This window comes from Clarias gariepinus, chromosome 25 (assembly GCF_024256425.1).
Source record: "Clarias gariepinus isolate MV-2021 ecotype Netherlands chromosome 25, CGAR_prim_01v2, whole genome shotgun sequence".
Classification (NCBI taxonomy): Eukaryota; Metazoa; Chordata; class Actinopteri; order Siluriformes; family Clariidae; genus Clarias; species Clarias gariepinus.
This window is the reverse complement of record NC_071124.1, coordinates 9,600,864-9,618,090: the sequence shown is the minus strand read 5'-3', so window position 1 is coordinate 9,618,090 and position 17,227 is coordinate 9,600,864. Positions and strand designations below refer to the sequence as shown.

The 17,227-nt window shown below is 40.9% G+C and overlaps 1 protein-coding gene across 2 annotated transcripts in view; it reads right to left on the bottom strand.

Moving 5' to 3' along the window:
- dscamb (Down syndrome cell adhesion molecule b) overlaps window positions 1–17,227 on the bottom strand; it is a 143,714-nt gene that overhangs the window by 39,499 nt on the left and 86,988 nt on the right. The window contains exons 5-7 of one of the 2 annotated variants that reach the window (XM_053486678.1): window positions 14,937–15,215; window positions 14,447–14,722; window positions 2,162–2,451 (exon numbers count right to left, since the gene is read on the bottom strand). In XM_053486678.1, coding sequence (XP_053342653.1) covers window positions 2,162–2,451; window positions 14,447–14,722; window positions 14,937–15,215 — 845 coding nt within the window. Of the gene's footprint in view, window positions 1–2,154; window positions 2,452–14,446; window positions 14,723–14,936; window positions 15,216–17,227 lie in introns of both variants that reach the window. The other variant, XM_053486677.1, reaches the window with a different exon arrangement.

Below are 17,227 nucleotides of genomic sequence, written 5' to 3'. Positions count from 1 at the left end.
AGGCTGTGATCAGTGCATCAAAAGCTACCATTCACAGACGTCTCCAGGAAATAGGTTATGTTTAAACGGTTGCAGTCCTAGTATCCACTGACTCACAGTAGGTATGATGTTCTTTGGTTGCAACTCAGCATTCTTTCTCCTCCAACTACAACAAGTTAAGTTTTTACCAAAAAGTTCTTTTGGTTTCATCTGACCATATGACATTCTCCCAATCCTCTTCTGGATCATCCAAATGCTCTCTAGCAAACTTCAGACGGGCCTGGACATGTACTGGCTTAAGCAGGGGGACACGTCTGGCACTGCAGGATTTGAGTCCCTGGCGGCGCAGTGTGTTACTGATGGTAGCCTTTGTTACTTTAGTCCCAGCTCTCTGCAGATCATTCACTAGGTCCCCTCATGTGGTTCTGGGATTTTTGCTTACAGTTCTTGTGATCATTTTGACCCCATGGGGTGAGATCTTGCGTGGAGCCCCAGATCGAGGGAGATTATCAGTGGTCTTGTAGGTCTTCTATTTTCTAATAATTGCTCCCACAGTTGATTTCTTCACACCAAGCTGCTTACCTACTGCAGATTCAGTCTTCCCAGCCTGGTGCAGGTCTACAATTTTGTTTCTTGTGTCTTTTGACAGCTCTTTGGTCTTGGCCATAGTGGAGTTTGGAGGGTGACTGTTTGAGGTTGTGGACAGGTGCCTTTTATACTGATAACGAGTTCAAACAGATGCCATTAATGCAGGTAACAAGTGGAGGACAGAGGAGCCTCTTGAAGAACAAGTAACAGATCTGTGAGAGCCAGAAATCTTGCTTGTTTGTAGGTGACCAAATACTTATTTTACCAATTAATTCATTTAAAAAAATCCTACAATGTGATTTTTTGGAATTTTTTTTTTCTTATTTTGTCTCTTGTAGTTGAGGTATACCTATGATGAAAATTACAGACCTCTTTCATCTTTTTAAGTGGGAGAACTTGCACAATTGGTGGGCAAAAAACTTTTTTGCCCCACTGTGCGTGAACATATTGTTCATAGGATTCTGTATTGTAAATCCTTTTTTGATTGATCTGAGATACTGGATTTTGGATTTTTTAAAAATTGTAATGACATAGCACAGTGGTTCTCAAACTGGGGAAATAATTTCGATGGGGTTGCGAGAGGGAGATGTCTTTTTTGTGATTATAATACACACTTTTCAGTATTACAAGTAAATGCTATAAATAAATATTTTCTGATTTGTAAAGCTATTACTGATTGAGGGTGAGTGTTTAAAAAAAATTCATTTGCGACTCAAAGATATGACGTTACTGTGCAGCGACTGGCTCACTAGTTATTGCTACAGCGCACAACTGCACGTTAAAACCGCAACTGCCAAAATGAATACATTTGTTATTCGCAAATCTAAAAATGTTGAGGAAATTGTGGACAGTTTGACGGAGTCATCGGAACCATGTACATCGACAAAGCATGAGAGCAAGACCCCGTCAGACCAAAGTAGGAAACGTCGAAAATCAGAAAGAACTCATAAAGTATGGATTCACCTGCTCTACTATTGACAATGTAGATTTCCCTCAATCTGTTTCCCAGCAAAACTGAGGCACGGCAAAACACATGATTGCTTAACAAGCAAAAAAAACAAAAAAACAAGTACACCCTTCCTATTAAAAGGTAAGCCAAAATTATTTTGATGTATAGTAAATGTAGTCAAAATACTGTGAACAGCTTGTTATGTTTATTGCTTGTTTTTGATAGTGGGGGTCGCGAGATCTTGTCGATATTTAATTAGGGGTCGCTGGCCTGAAAGTTTGAGAACCACTGGTATAGCATACTGGGACATCCAGTGCAATTCTGAGCTTCCATCATTGTAGCAACTGTTTGACTGAAGTAATCAGTTGGGTTGGAGTATGGCCAAAGTAGCATGCTGTTTAGGGTGTTTAAATATTTAATAACATCCTTTCTTATAAAAAAGATATATGGTAGGTTTAGCTGAAAAACTAGTTCAACTCTGAAGTAAGCTCATTCCAAAAACAACATCAAATACATGAATATACTGACTGCCTCTCTGGAACTGAAGAAAGAAAAAACATCTTAAACACAAACTTCATAAAGTGTAATGTGAGTGCATTTTTGTTTGTTTTTGTCGGAGGAGCTGATCTGACAAGCACCTCTTACGTTTATTCGCGCCTGGTAGGAGACCGATCCGGCAGAGTTGTTGCAGGTGCAACGGTACACGCCGCCGTCGGTGACCTGTGTATGTGAGACATTCAGGTAGCTGAGCACGTGACCCTCGACTGTGACAAAGCGATCCATGCGGTGGTGGCTGTCCTTGATGACTGGCTCATCATCCAGTGTCCACGTTACGCTGGGGAGTGGGGTGCCTTTGACGTGACACACTAGGGAGATTGGCTCGTTGGGGCTCACCACCTTCTCGCTGAAGGCTGACAGGATCTTTGGAGTGCCGTCTGAGAAGGAGATATGGAGAGAAGATAAAATAAATTTCAAACATTTTCGCATCTCCACAGTGATTTGTTATGCAAAATTGTATATATACAAGTATTGTTTTATTTTTGTTGTGTTTTTATTTCATAGTATGAGTGTCTTAGATACTGTATATTCACAATGCACAAGACCGATCATTCTAGATGTGACTGGAGTACTAAAATGTACTGTACATTACACTAAACAGCACTATTAATATAATACATTCTTAGGCAGTGCAACAATGCAACAATATTCACATTCTTAAAAGTCCAAATTTAATATGTAACCAATCAGTTTTAATTTAATTCCTTATACTAGGAAAAAAATAAAATGATAATGCATATACATCACTGTGTATCTGCTGTAAAATATACTTTAACCCTTAGTTAGGCAAAGACCCACATTTGGTAACTTGCAAGTGCCAGTATCAGTACCTCAAGTACCTCTTTTTTTAGAACAATAAGTATTTTTTTGAGTGAATGTACCTCTATCTATCTATCTATCTATCTATCTATCTATCTATCTATCTATCTATCTATCTAAACACTTTGGGAACATTTTTACCTAATATGGATAATAATCACTTCACTGACTTTTAGAAAATTTTAAGTTGAAACTAATCCTAAAAAGCTAGGAAAGGCATTTGGTGTTAACTTTTTTTTGTTTTTGTATTATTATTTTTTTTTTACATGTAATAAATGCCTTTACCTGCCCTGACAATTTTACATAGTCAAACTGGAATTACAGAGTTTAATAATACCAAAACAGAGAAAAACATAATATACTTTAAGATGACTTCTAAAGCTAACATATCCTTCATATTGCAAGTAAATATATACATAAAAACTATTTAATAGTCAGACTTTAAACATTTACTGAGTTAAAGACAGAATGTAAGTGCATATTCATCGCATGTGTATCAGGAGAAATTATTGTTCAGGGCTCATTCATTCATTTATTCATTCATTCATACATTGTCTACACCACTTATCCTGTACAGGGTCATGGGAATCAAACCCTAACCCTGATATTGCTAGGCCACGGGGCCAACCACTAGTCCAAACTCAAGCATAAGAAAATGGTAATGGGTAAAAACTAAAAAAAATAATAAACATGTAAATAAATTAAAAATAAAAACAGTGGGTTTAAACAAACCATCATATAATTCAAAAAAGAATGTTGCCCTTCTAAACCAGAAATGTATTGCTCTTTGTTTCTTTCAACCAAGACGTTAAAACAAAGACTGTTATCCAAGCTTCATGCCTTTGAAGTCATAGCTCATCACCACTCTCTGATTGTGCAGACTCACTCCACATCATTATGGGTGATCAATATCTCTTTACTCAGTTCCATTGCCATGGGACACAGTTGCCCCAGCAACCAGGCTCAGGTAAGAATCTTCTGGCTGAAGATTCGATCATCTCAAGTTAAAGCTACTGTAAGCACAGCTTTGTCTCAACGTTACACAAAACATTATATAGGCAGTATTTCAATAGAGTCCTTTTCACATCCTAAACAGCCCCCCTTTACTAGTCCCTCTATGTGGATCTCACGTAGCCAACTGAATTTTTTATTTCAATATTTGGGAGTTAAGGTGGTTAAATAAGGAACAACAAAACATTTCATATTTCGAACCTATACTTTATCTATGTGTTTTAGGTTCATAGATTCAAACCGGACTACAATGGACTATATACAGTACTGTATGTATTTATGGTACTCTTGCAAAATGGAGGGCAACCATGGTGGCATTCTCTTGGAACTGGAGTCCTTCCTAAGAGCAAAACTACTACTTTGAAGCAATTCATTAATGTAACAGTGACCTCACATGTAACAAACAAAGGCTCCCACTGCCATAATCGTTTTTTGTTTTATAATAAGAAATTAATAAATTAATTAATGATACACAAATAAGAGTGATTTTGATCAGACAATATGAAAGACATCAGTGTTAATAGTTATTAAAAAAAACTAATACATTACTATGACTGTGTTACTATACTGAAAAATAACGCTAAAAATAATGCTACATTACTACGTACTAACAAAAGGTACACAGTTCTTTTTTAACACGTTGCTCCATCACTGTATATTATTTCTGTAACCTATAATTGGGTATAAATAATGACAATCACCCAGTCTCACCTTACTAAGTATAGAAAATACATGCAAGGTGGTGCTTAAGGTGAAAATCACTCAATAACCAGGATAATGATCTTAGCAAAGAATCACTTAAAATCTCATTACAGTACTCTGCTAATGTTGAAACGGTTCAAACTATTAATTTCTTTTGTAAGTGAGGAACAAGTAGCTTATTATTAGCAAATCTGCAATTTTTTATATATGCAGAGCAGTGGCTAGGCATGGTAGCTAGGCAACGGCAGAAATCAGGCCAAACATGTGACACCTGGCTGGTAGGCTACTTAAGCCCCCAAAAACTTGTGCACCTTATGCAAACATTAGGTAGCACACGGTATGTTATGGTACAAAGTCGCTTCCATGCAGGACAAAGGCAAAGTCACAGCCCCGCCAGCGCAGGGACCAAGACAAGGTCTCGTCTTCAAACGAGAGAGAGAGGAGTTAAAGACGCCCAAGCAAGGGTGCAGAGACAGAGAATAAAGGTGGCGGTTTACATAAAGCACTCACAATAAGCACAGTTTCTAAAAAAAAAAATTGAGAGAGTGAGAGAAAGGGGAGAAAAAAGGACTTATAAAAATAAATAAACTTTAGTTGATAAAAAGTGAGAGGGGCATGTGATACCTACTGTTGTTACTGTGTTGATTTCCCCAACCAGTTAATTCCCGCCAATGCACACACAATTACTCCCCCTGCCCAATGCTCCCGGACCTGTGTTGGGGCTTCCACACTTCAGTGGCGCTTCCACATATTCAGTGGCACTGTTCTGAAGGGCCCCCTCATAAGAAAATGTTCGCACCAGCTCAGGATGATGATGTTTTAATTACTTGTCACATGTAGCACTTTGAAATAATTTTTTATTCCAGTTAGGAAGCTGGGATCAGGATACTGCGCTCCTTTAGAATGCTCAAGGCTTCAACAGTGGCAACTTGGAGGGGCTGGGGCTCAAACCCAAGACCTTCCAATCAGTAACCCAGTAACCCACATCCATAACCAATTGAGCCACCACTGCTCTAATTTCAAATATTAAGGAGCACTGCAGTATAAAAGCATTGCATTTTTCTGGTTCTTCCTCTTACAGCTGGGGAGTGGGTAATCTGGTCTAATCTGGTCAGTCATGATCCGGAAGTGGCCCGGAAGGAACCCAGGAGAAGCCCGTGGACTTAGAGCGGGTGCGAAAGATAAGGATAAGCAAGTGTTAATAAAGTTGTTTTCGGAGATAAAGGGCATATCAAACAGCCTAAAACACATCCACGGTCTGGTGGCTGTGACCAGATTACGAACCCCCAGCTATATGGGAGAGAACTAGAGAAATGCAATGCTTTCATATTGCAGGGCTCACTAGTACAGTATTTGAAATACAACCATCTAAGTTTCCCACCGAAAGGGCTAAAATTGCTTTCATAATGTCCCTGCTGACAGGCAGGGTGCTAGAATGGGCGATTGCAGTATGGCAGAACTTTCTATCGGAGCATTCCACCCTAGATGCCTAAAGGCTACGTTTTACTTCCCGCATGTGGCTAGTGGTGTAGTCTTTCAACTGCTTCGTATTCGTCAAGGAGGTCGGTCTGTCGCAGATTTGATGGTAGAGTTCCACCTGGGCCGCTGATTCTGCGTGGAATTCCTTAGCACTTATGGCTGCTCACATCCAGGGATTGTCGGAGTGGCTCAAGTACGAGCTGGCCACACCCAAAAGGGGCTCTATAGGCTGGCCACAAAAATTGTTTTGTGAGCACCGGGCTGAGTGTGCAGGCAGCTATAGGGCCAAGGTGTTCCCTGCACTTAAAGAGCCAGAAATGGAGGTCCACCTCGGAGGACCCATGCAGTCTAAAGACGATTCGAACCCCATGTTCGGACAGTTTTCATCTGATTGATTTTTCAACAGTTTCCAGGGACTACTGAGACTTGGCGTAGGTTTTTTCTGAGCAAAAGGTTCAACGCCATTAATTAACAAGGATTGAATGCCATAACCATGAAAGATTGCTATCCCCTCACCCTGGTAAATTCAGCCACTGAAAGCTTGCAAAAACCAATCACTTTACTGCATTAGACCTGCGCATTATTTATAACTTGATCCGCATCAGAGCAGGGAACAATTGTTCAGCGGGGCTTTGAGGCCATAAAATCCAAGTTGAACCTCTGCATCCTGTGTTGGGGCCTCCACATTTAATAACATATTAAGTGGCGCTGTTCTGAATTGGCCCCTCATAACGGAATTTTCGCACCAACTGATGATGATGTTTCAAATACTTGTCACATGTAGCACTTTAACATGATCTTTTTATATATTTCAGTTAGGAAGCTGGGGTCAGAACACAGGGTCAGGATACAGTGTTCCTGGAGCAGGCCTTGCTCAAGGGCTTAACAATGTCAACTTGCAGGGCCTGGGGCTCAAACCTCAAATCCTCCAATCAGTAATCCTCAGATTTACCCGATTGAGCTACCACTGCACTGATTTTAAATATTAAGGAGCACTGCAGTATGAAAGAAAATATGGTATTGGAGATCGGGAGCTCTTCACCATAACGTTGACCCTAAAAGTGTGGAGACACTGGCTGGAGAGGGTTAAACATTAAGTGGTAATATGGACCGACCATGTGGACCATGTAGTTGACCAAACGCCCAAACCCCCAACACGCCAGATGGTCCCTCTTTTTCACCTAATTCGACTATGTGCTGGGGTCATAGAACCTCAGGCCCAATGCCCTTGGACAAGTGGGACAGTCCTAGAAGGACCAAGCTGTGAAAAGCTTTGCCCAGCTCGCTGTATCTTGGCTCCGGTATGCTGGATGGTCAAGCAACAAATCAGGCAGGCAAAGCAACAAGCACCAGATCTTGAGAAAACTACATGGTCAGACCTATGTGGTGGTTTGCTCTGTCTGCTCACAGAATAAAGAGCCCTGCACCTGGCCACCCAGTCCACTACGTCCATTAACCAATACCATCACGTCCATGGTCCCACCTCTTCTGCATTTAAAGGAAAACAGTGATACTAGTGGTAGTAGATCGCTTCTTAAATGCGTAATGCAAATTTGAATGCCTGCAAATCCATTCCATTACCAAACATGCCAGCCGCATGTGGCCTCTCTACCAACCTAGTCTTAGACCTAGGTCCACAATAGGCAAGTTAGTTTTGGGGGCTCTCTGCAAACTAATCGGGGCCACAGCCAGCTTGACTTCGGGTTTTTCATCCAGAGTACAATGGACAGACAAAGAGGATAAAGCAAGACCTGGGGCACCCCTTTCAGATGCCTGGCCTCCTCTGACCCATCGTCGTGGATCAACCACCTAATGTGGGTGGTGTATGCCCGTAACACCCTGTGGCATTCCTCTCTGGGTATGTCGCCCTTCGAGTGTCAATTCAGGTATCCCACTTTCATGTTTCCAGAAGAGAAATCAAGGGTTGGGGTCCCCTTGGCGCAATACTTAGTACAGAGGTGTCGTTGGACCTGGAGGAAGGACAGGGCCACCGTACAGGCTGCCACATGCAGATCAACTCTTTGGAAGCAAAGTTTAGAACCCTTTAAAAGTTTAGAAGCAACGGTTGGAGCCCCCCTTTTGTTGGGGCAACGAGTCTAGCTTTTGAGAGTTTGAGAAAGCTGGCCCAACAGTACACTGGCCCATTTAAGATCACAAGAAGAATCAATCCTATGGCATAGCGCTTGGCACTTCACTGGTTAATAAAAATTAAGCCCCTCTTCTATGTGTTAAAGCCCATGGTGTACAGCACAACGGTCAATCCCTTGTGGCACCCCTCATAACAGTGTGCAGAAATATGCAGAATCTGAGAGTACACAGGTGTACCTGTGACATCACGAGTAGTACACAGGTGTACCTTATACTGCCCACAATAAAAGGCCACCCTGGAATGTGCAGTTTTGTCTCACAGCAAAATGCCACAGATGCCACAAGCATTGAGGGAGCGTGCAATTGGCATGCTGACAGCAGGAATGTCAACCAGATCTGTTGCTCGTGCATTGAATGTTCATTTCTCCACCATAAGCCGTCTCCAAAGGCGTTTCAGAGAATATGGCAGTACATCCAACCGGCCTCACAACCGCAGACCACGTGTAACCACACCAGCCCAGGACCTCCACATCCAGCAGGTTCACCTCCAAGATCGTTTGAGACCAGCCACTCAGACAGCTGCTGAAACAATTGTTTTGCATAACCAAACAATTTCTGCACAAACTGTCAGAAACCGTCTCAGGGAAGCTCAACTGCTTGCTCGTCGTCCTCATCGGGGTCTTGACCTGACTCCAGCTCGTCGCCGTAACAGACTTGAGTGGGCAAATGCTCACATTCGATGGCGTCTGGCACGTTGGAGAGGTGTTCTCTTCACGGATAAATCTGGGTTTACATTGTTCAGGGCAGATGGCAGACAGCGTGTGTGTCGTCGTGTGGGTCAGCGCTTTGCTGATGTCAATGTTGTGGATCAAGTGGCCCATGGTGGTGGTGGGGTTATGGTATGGGCAGGCATCTGTTATGGACAAAGAACACAAGTACATTTTATTGATGGCATTTTGAATGCACGGAGATACCGTGATGAGATCCTGAGGCCCATTGTTGTGTCATACATCCATGAACATCACCTCATGTTTCAGCAAGATAATGCACGGCCCCATGTTGCAAGTATCTGTACACAGTTCTTGGAAGCTGAAAATGTCCCAGTTCTTGCATGGCCAGTATACTCACCAGACATGTCACCCGTTGAGCATGTTTTGGGATGTGCTTGACTCCCGTATACGACAGCGTGTACCAGTTCCCACTCATTTTCAACAAATTTGCACAGCCATTGAGGAGGAGTGGACCAACATGCCACAGGCCACAATTGACAATCTGATAAACTCTATGCGAAGAAGATGTGTTGCACTGCATGAGGCAAGTGGTGGTCACACCAGATACTGACCGGTTCTGAGTCCCCAGACCCCCAATTAAGCAAAAAACTGCACATTCCAGGGTGGCCTTTCATTGTGGGCAGTATAAGGTACACCTGTGCACTACTCATGATGTCAGATCAGCATCTTGATGTGGCACACCTGTGAGGTGGGATGGATTATCTCAGCAAAGCAGAAGTGCTCACTATCACACATTTAGACTGATTTGTGAACAATGTTTGAGAGAAATGGTAATATTGTGTATCTGGAATGAATTTTAGGTCTTTAAGTCCATCTCATGAAAAATCGAAGCAGAAACAAAGGTGTTGCGTTTATATATTTTTTGAGTGTACATACTGTAGACCTTACTTTTTGTACAAATGAGATGCCTGCTGTGCCTTGTGGTTATGGTGTTATGCCAAGCTAGACTACGGCTTTCTACTGTTAACGGCTTCTTCCCTCTGTTTTGCATTTTGTTCGACTTCCAGGTCAAAGCCTGGGGCATGAGCTGTGAAGCATGTGCAAAGTTTTTAATTGAGGTATATGTTCATGAGAATGAGATCCCACATTCCTACTTGTATTACTAGATCTGCTCTCACCAAAATCCCCACCAAAGGTTGCACCATGCAGAGGTGTGGTCCTTTGCAATTCCCTCACTGTTTTCTATCAAGGCTGCACTGTCTTTCATTAAAAATATCTTCTCAAGGGTAAAGTTAATGAACTGCACAAGTTTCGACAGCACTTTTTACACTTGACTTTTAGCCCCAGAGTTCTAGATGTGAACCCGTCTTGTTTCTTACTCATAAAACTGTCTGTATAGCAGTCAAACATTTAGATAAGAAATTTTACATAAGCCTTAGTGTTTCAAGGGCTCTGGGCAACGTCCATAAACTCTCTATACATCCCTGGGTGCTAGAAAACCTGTCTACATGTTTCAGTTGGTCGGTGCGATATTAATCTTTCCACCTGAAAATGCCAGAAACAGTGAACACTGTAATTGACACCTGCCTGTTTATGAGGCTGGTTCAGGTCTGAAGATGCTGCACAAAGCTGTTATCAGAGAACAGACATGGCTGCAGAGAACACTGTGGCTCACACACAGATAAAATAAGCAACGGGAACATATAAATATGCATATTTCTGCTTTAGAATGGGATGTATTCCACCTCCTTTTTTGCAATCATAAAATGTCTTGGAAAAAATAAAAATAAAAAACTCTGTCTTATATAAAATCTCTGCCTATGTCTCTATTATCAACTCCATTTTCACAGTCAATATGGGTAATTTAATTGGGTAGTGCACTTATCTGAGACCAAACTGTAAATGATGCTTTGGACTTAGCACTCAGTAGCAACTGATCAAATAATATCACTGTCCATTGTTTAAGTAGCAGATAGCACTGTCGACTGTGTCAAAAGGACCAGTAAAAAGTTTTGGAGAAACCTTCTCATTTAATAAGTTCTAATAACCAAATTTTTAGCTACATCCTAGAACAATCCTGGAGATTTTAAAACTATGAAATAACGTATATGGCTTCAGGTACTGTAATTAAGTAACAACTATATCAGCAGTCAGTTGTTATTTTAATACATGAAGGTCAGCTGGAATAATTCCTGCAAGAACAGTTCTGTAAAGTGCATTTGCAAAACCCATCAAGAACTGTTATAAAACTGTATAAAACTCTCATGAAGACCATTCCAGGAAAGCAAAACCAAAACTTACCACTGCTGCAGCAGAGAAGTTCATTTAGAGTTACCAGCCTTTAAAATCACCAATTAACAGCACCTTAGATTAGAGCCGATATGAAGGCTTTATAGAGCATAAGTAGCAAACACATCTTACTATCAAGGAGATCATTGCATATTTTGGATGCCTTCAGCATTGTTTTACAATATAGAAAGAAATAAAAATCAACTTTAAAAATAAACATCAAACTTCCCACTAGTGTTGGGTTAGTCGTTGTTTTATCTTGACCTACAGTACCTTTGCATTCTGCTGCTGTGGTACAATGTGGCGTGTGGTGTATTCAGTATAACACTCTTAATTAGCCAATTTGGGTTAATTTCTACGTACGACATAAAGAAAAATCCTGTCCCATGTTAAGACAATTACCTATTGCATCTTAAACCTCCATACAGTACCAATTACACCAGCATCAGGTGGAGAAAACTATTTAACCAGATTCAGGCAATGACACCAAACATGCCTTCCAAGTTGTGTTAACAGACCTCCAGTGATTTTGCATGAGGTGTTGCCATGGCTTTTAAACAATAGCTTAGAGAATAGGCTCCCAAGGCTGATCTGGGAGAACACCATGCCCTTATCAAACAAACATAACAGCCCTTTTAGAGGTAAACTGGGTGTGTTAGAGTAGGAAAAAGAATTGGGGTTAGAAATGTAGCATAGTGTTCTCACAAGATTTAACTTCTTAAATTTATAGGTTTTGCACAACACATATCTACCTACAATGCTTTCTTCTCATGTACTACCAAAGAGGTCTCTCTCTCTCACTTCTGGGGGCATTAGTTGCAAACCTGGTTTGAAGCCATTATGTGTGCTGGTTTGAAGCCCTTATGTGTGCTCTTATAGTCGAAGCTTTCCTGCTTTCTATGAAGTTAAAAGTATGAAATTTTCTTTAGAAAGCTGTTACAATGTGGACTATTCCAGCTCATGCTGATATACCACAAATGGGTCAGGAATTTGATGCACTGCATTAGGTAAAGGATCAAGCTTTACTTTTGACAAGGCAGCCTAGAGCATGCTCGAAACAAATGATCCATGACTATGTCATACACTGGGCTTACAATCTGACATTCCAAATGCTCCATTTGCAAGAAAGGAGGGCCATCTATTTAAATGAGCTTAAAGGTTTGAGAATAGATACAGCCAATAATAGCATCTCTTTACAGTTACGACATGCATGACACGGCAGATGCCCTTTCCCTGAAAGACTTAAATTTTTTAATCTCATCACACCTGAGCAGTTTAGGGCTTTGCTCAAGGCCCCAACAGAGACAACTTGGTGTTGGTGGAATCTGAACCTGGGCCCTTTGCAGTTCCTGCATTGCCATGGAATCTTTGTTGTGCTCAAACTTATTAACGGTGTACGTTCTTTCTCAATGGTGCTGAAGAGCTGAACCGCTATTACTTTCTAAGCTCTTGCTCCTTGGATTGTGCCAAAGCGGACCCTGCCTGCACTTCTCTAGTGGGCTTTGTAGGCACATTGGTTGTATGCAGTCCCTAGTACTGTCCTTTACAAAAGTTTGTTGAACATGCTGTATACTTCCTTTGTGAGGTGTGTTTTTCTTGCCTCCTCTGTCATTAAGGTGCAATTACAGTAGGTCAAGACTATGTATCGAGTTTGCTTTTTCTGCTTCCTCAGCAGTACAAGAATGGGCATGGTAAGATGTAAGGTCATGGTCACGAATTTGATTTTAGTTCCCAACTAGGAAACAAGCCAATCAGAAAACCCTACTAGTTGCTGTTTTAAAAGACTGAAACATAAAGAAGTACATCTTCATTCTGCTATTAGCTTATTACTTTTTCCCTGTAGTGCGTTGACATTCGTAAGAGTTGAACAGAGGCAGCATTTTATCTTGAAAATCAAAACTGCATAGCACTGATGGTTTCTGATTGAGGTATGTCAAAGGTTTTGGATCCTGTGATCAAATGATCAATTTCACATGAGAGAGTGCTGTTGTACTGAATATCAACACAGCTGTGATGCGGTTGTGGGCATGAGGGGTACAAGAGGGATTTGCCTATGTAACCAGTTATTTTGCTCTGCCAAAACATGATCAGGGGTTAGCTTTGTAGCTTGTGTTAGCCATGAACAGAACAACACGGATGGTTCAGCAATTTAAAACAACTTAGTAGCAATTACTGAGGAGACAATGTGTTGTGTATTAAGATGACGTAACATTATCGGATGTGATTTCTTGCTGAAACTGCTTCCAAGACAGGTAGAAGGCACCTGGCAGGTAGCTGTTCTTCCCTATTTACGGTACTGGAGACCGTACCGACCTACTTTCACCAATGCTTGCGACCATCAGTTGGTGTAATACTACAGTGTAATTTCTACAACAAATGTAGAAATCTGGGATGCGACGTGAGATATAGTTATACAGCCCAGTGCTGTTTTGCTCTACACCACAACTTGTGGAAAGCCTCAGATTACTCACTATTTTATACTATGAAATATGAAACTGTCAATCTGTTTTTCAAATTGTATGCATTTTTTTAGCAGCTTATAGCATTTTATACTAGTCTAGTAATGTTTGAAACCCACTGTTAGTACAGATACTGCTAATACCACAAGTAACATGTTACACATCGAGTTTAGATTTAACCATATATAACAACAAATGTTTCGCAATGTTTTGCAGTAAATAACAAATGTTATTCAATTCAATGATTTAAATAAGAATTACAACAGTGGATTGTTTTGCATTATTATTAGTAGTAGTATTACTATTATTATTATTTCCAACGGGTTTAATATAGTGGCTTTCTTTGAAATACCAGTTTTTATTTTGTGAATCATGCCTAAATGTTCTGGTACACATGTGCTAATATCATGCTGTGTTGTTTGTGTTATTTGTAACTTGTTTATTGATAGACTCTAATCTTTTCATGCACATGATCACTACTGTAATATCTGACACTATGTCAGTCTTGAGCTAAGTGATATCAGTAATGCTTTTTCACAGAGATTAACATGAAAAGATACACCATGTAAAGCACTGAGGGTTTTTGGCCCATGTTCCCACATATTATTGCCAAACTGAAAAACACAACTTTTTTTTTAGATTTAAGCGACTAGGTGGGTTTTTGGATGAGTAGGTGATTGTGTTTAAAGGCATTTAGAAGGAGGATAAACATTGAGAGTTTCTAGAAGATTTCTTTCCATTACACAAAAAAATGTGTCAAATTGGTGTATGGTGTGAAAAAGAAAACAACTCACCCTCCAGAATGACTTGTACAAAATCCTGTGTGGACATCTTGCCATTACGTGCAAAACACTGGTAAGCTCCTCCATCACTCTTGGCCATGCCCTCCATCACCAGGTTCTCATGGCTGAGGCCAGTGATGCGGACATTGGGCCCTGACTGGATTCTCTCTCCATTTCTGTACCAGGTGATTTCATATTCATCAGAGCCAGTGACACTGCAGAACAGAGACACCTGACTTCCCACGCTACCTCTCACCTTACGAGGACTCACCACTGCTTTCAGGGGCTCTGGAGAGGAAGACGCAGACAGACAAAACACATCAAATTAGCCATTTTTCCGTAATCCAGCCTGAATCTTGTGACTTGCACTAGTACTTTATGGCTAGCACAATCCCCGAAAGGAAAATTACAGTACCTGAAGTAGAGAAGTAGAGACTAAAACTAAGACTTTATCATTATTAAATATTTCACTTAAAAAAACAACTACAAACTCGGAACTCACGTTTGACGACCAACCGTCCCACCACCTTAGCATTGCCAAAGCTGTTCCAGACTTCGCACACATAGTTGCCTCCATCGCTTGGTCGTGTGGCCTCAATCAGGAGGCCTGAGACACTCTGGTGGTAGCGACTATCTGCCTCTAGGGGGCTGTTATCCTTTAGCCAGCGGTAGCGTGGTGGTGGATGACCAGATGCCTTACAGGGCAGCTCAACCCGATGACCAACCATGACCTCTTTTCTTTCAAAGCCATCCAGAATCACTGGAGCAGAATCCACCGGTTCTGTGGGAAACAAAGATAAAGAGAGATATAAAGTGAGTGGGTTCTGTTTCTAAATGTCATCATTTGAAACAAAAAAAGAAAATTTTGTCTGCAGTCAGTAGTTAAATTATTAATAACTTATAAAGATAATAAAATGTAGTAAATTATAAGATGAGAGTATTAATACAACATTAGATGAGTATATATATACTTTATAATATGATTATATAACATGATAAATGGCATTCAAAGTGACTTTTATTTGTCTCTAATGTTGACGCTTGTCCTCCGTAACGGCTACCATACGTCTTCCCTTATGTCAGGAGTTCAAACACGTCATGAGTTTGTGTCACCACTCATTTATTTCTAACAATGAATGTGATTTTAGCAGAAATATGTTTGAGATTTTGAAATCTGAAATCTCTGAGCACCCCATACATGCACGGAGGCAAAAAACTGTATCTGGTTTAAAATATGCACTCAGTGACTCTGATACAATATTTAAAACTTCAGATTTGTGCATACAAACAGCCCTAAAAAATCAGATGTGTCACTTTAGGCTGGTAACGTGAGCAGAGTGACATAATGTGAAATGACTCAATTGTGATCCGTCCATGGCTCTTGCATACTGGGAAAACTTTCTACGTACGCCAAGGCCATGAACAAATTGCCTGCTTCACGTCTGAAACGCTGGTCTCCCTGGAACTTTTTCAATGGCCACTTGGGAGCGATGGGATTGATGGTTGGTTCTATTCTATCAAATGATTTGTTTATGAACTGTTCAAATGTGCAACCTGCTGTCAATACTGCTTAATGTACTAAACATCTGTAACTCTCCAGCTTGGACCACCTGAACCCACATGGGATTCCCTAAACTTGAGCGATGATTAAAAAGACAAAGTTATTTGCAAATGAAACATATACAGTATAGCCATAACCATAATCCTGCAAAGCTAGTGTTCATAGACCAGAAAGCTAATTTTATACATATACTTGCTATAAGAGATTTTTCCGCTTTAAGATCAGTGAAGTCCATTGGCATCAAGCGTGTACAACTCTCCCTGCAGCACCTGCAATGGGGTGTGTGTTTTGGGGGCATGAATTCATTTTGTTAGGGCTGTTCTGATTGTGTGCCTACCCTATACTGGTCCAGCATACCTTTTTCTTGTCAAAGTAGGAGACTGTATAGTGCCCTTCAAGGGGATTTAATAAGCAACGTAGGTAGTTAAAATAAGATGAAAACATCTCCACAGGAGCAGAGCATTAGTTTGTTTTGTGAACAAACAGAAAACTCCCTGTCTGATGCGGTTCATGAACAGGGCAGAGACAAAAATAAGCACTTTGTACGAGGATGTGTTGCTGCATTATTGGGCATAATGGATGTGGATGACGCAGCAGTGCTTCTGGCAGACTGTGTAATCATTGTGTTGATACCCCTGTTGAATCTGAAAAGATCATTGTTTCACCTGTTAATGTTACTGATGGGCCAGCCATGCCCTGCAGTCCGAGACAAACAGGTCACTGTGGCATAGCTGAGCACAAACCTTGAAATTATGCTCTGGCCCATGGGAGCAACTCCAGCATCAGCCACTCTTGTGAGTGTACATGCTGCAACTATGCGGCACTTAAATGCAGCCAAGTGAGAAATCGTGTCAGTTTGTTTTAGGAATTGTTTCGACTAGTCGACTAGCTGCCTAAAAGATTCACTTGTCAATGCTCTGACAGTTGAATGAAACTCTCATTCTATAATGTTCAGCCACAACACTATATAACAATAATTATCAATGCTATACCAGTAAACTGATAGAAAGATCATGGACACCCAAGGTTCTTCTACTATATGGATGGGAGGCCCAAATGCCAACTGGTCTGGTCCGCAATCCCACAAAAGAAATTGATGCTGGCTATGACAGAAAGGTATTAGAACACCCAGTGCATCACCACATATAGTTCTTAGCGGGCAAAGAGGTCAATGTTCTTGTTCTGGTCTCTAAATTTCCCATATCTCCGTCAGACCAAGCATCCACAGAATG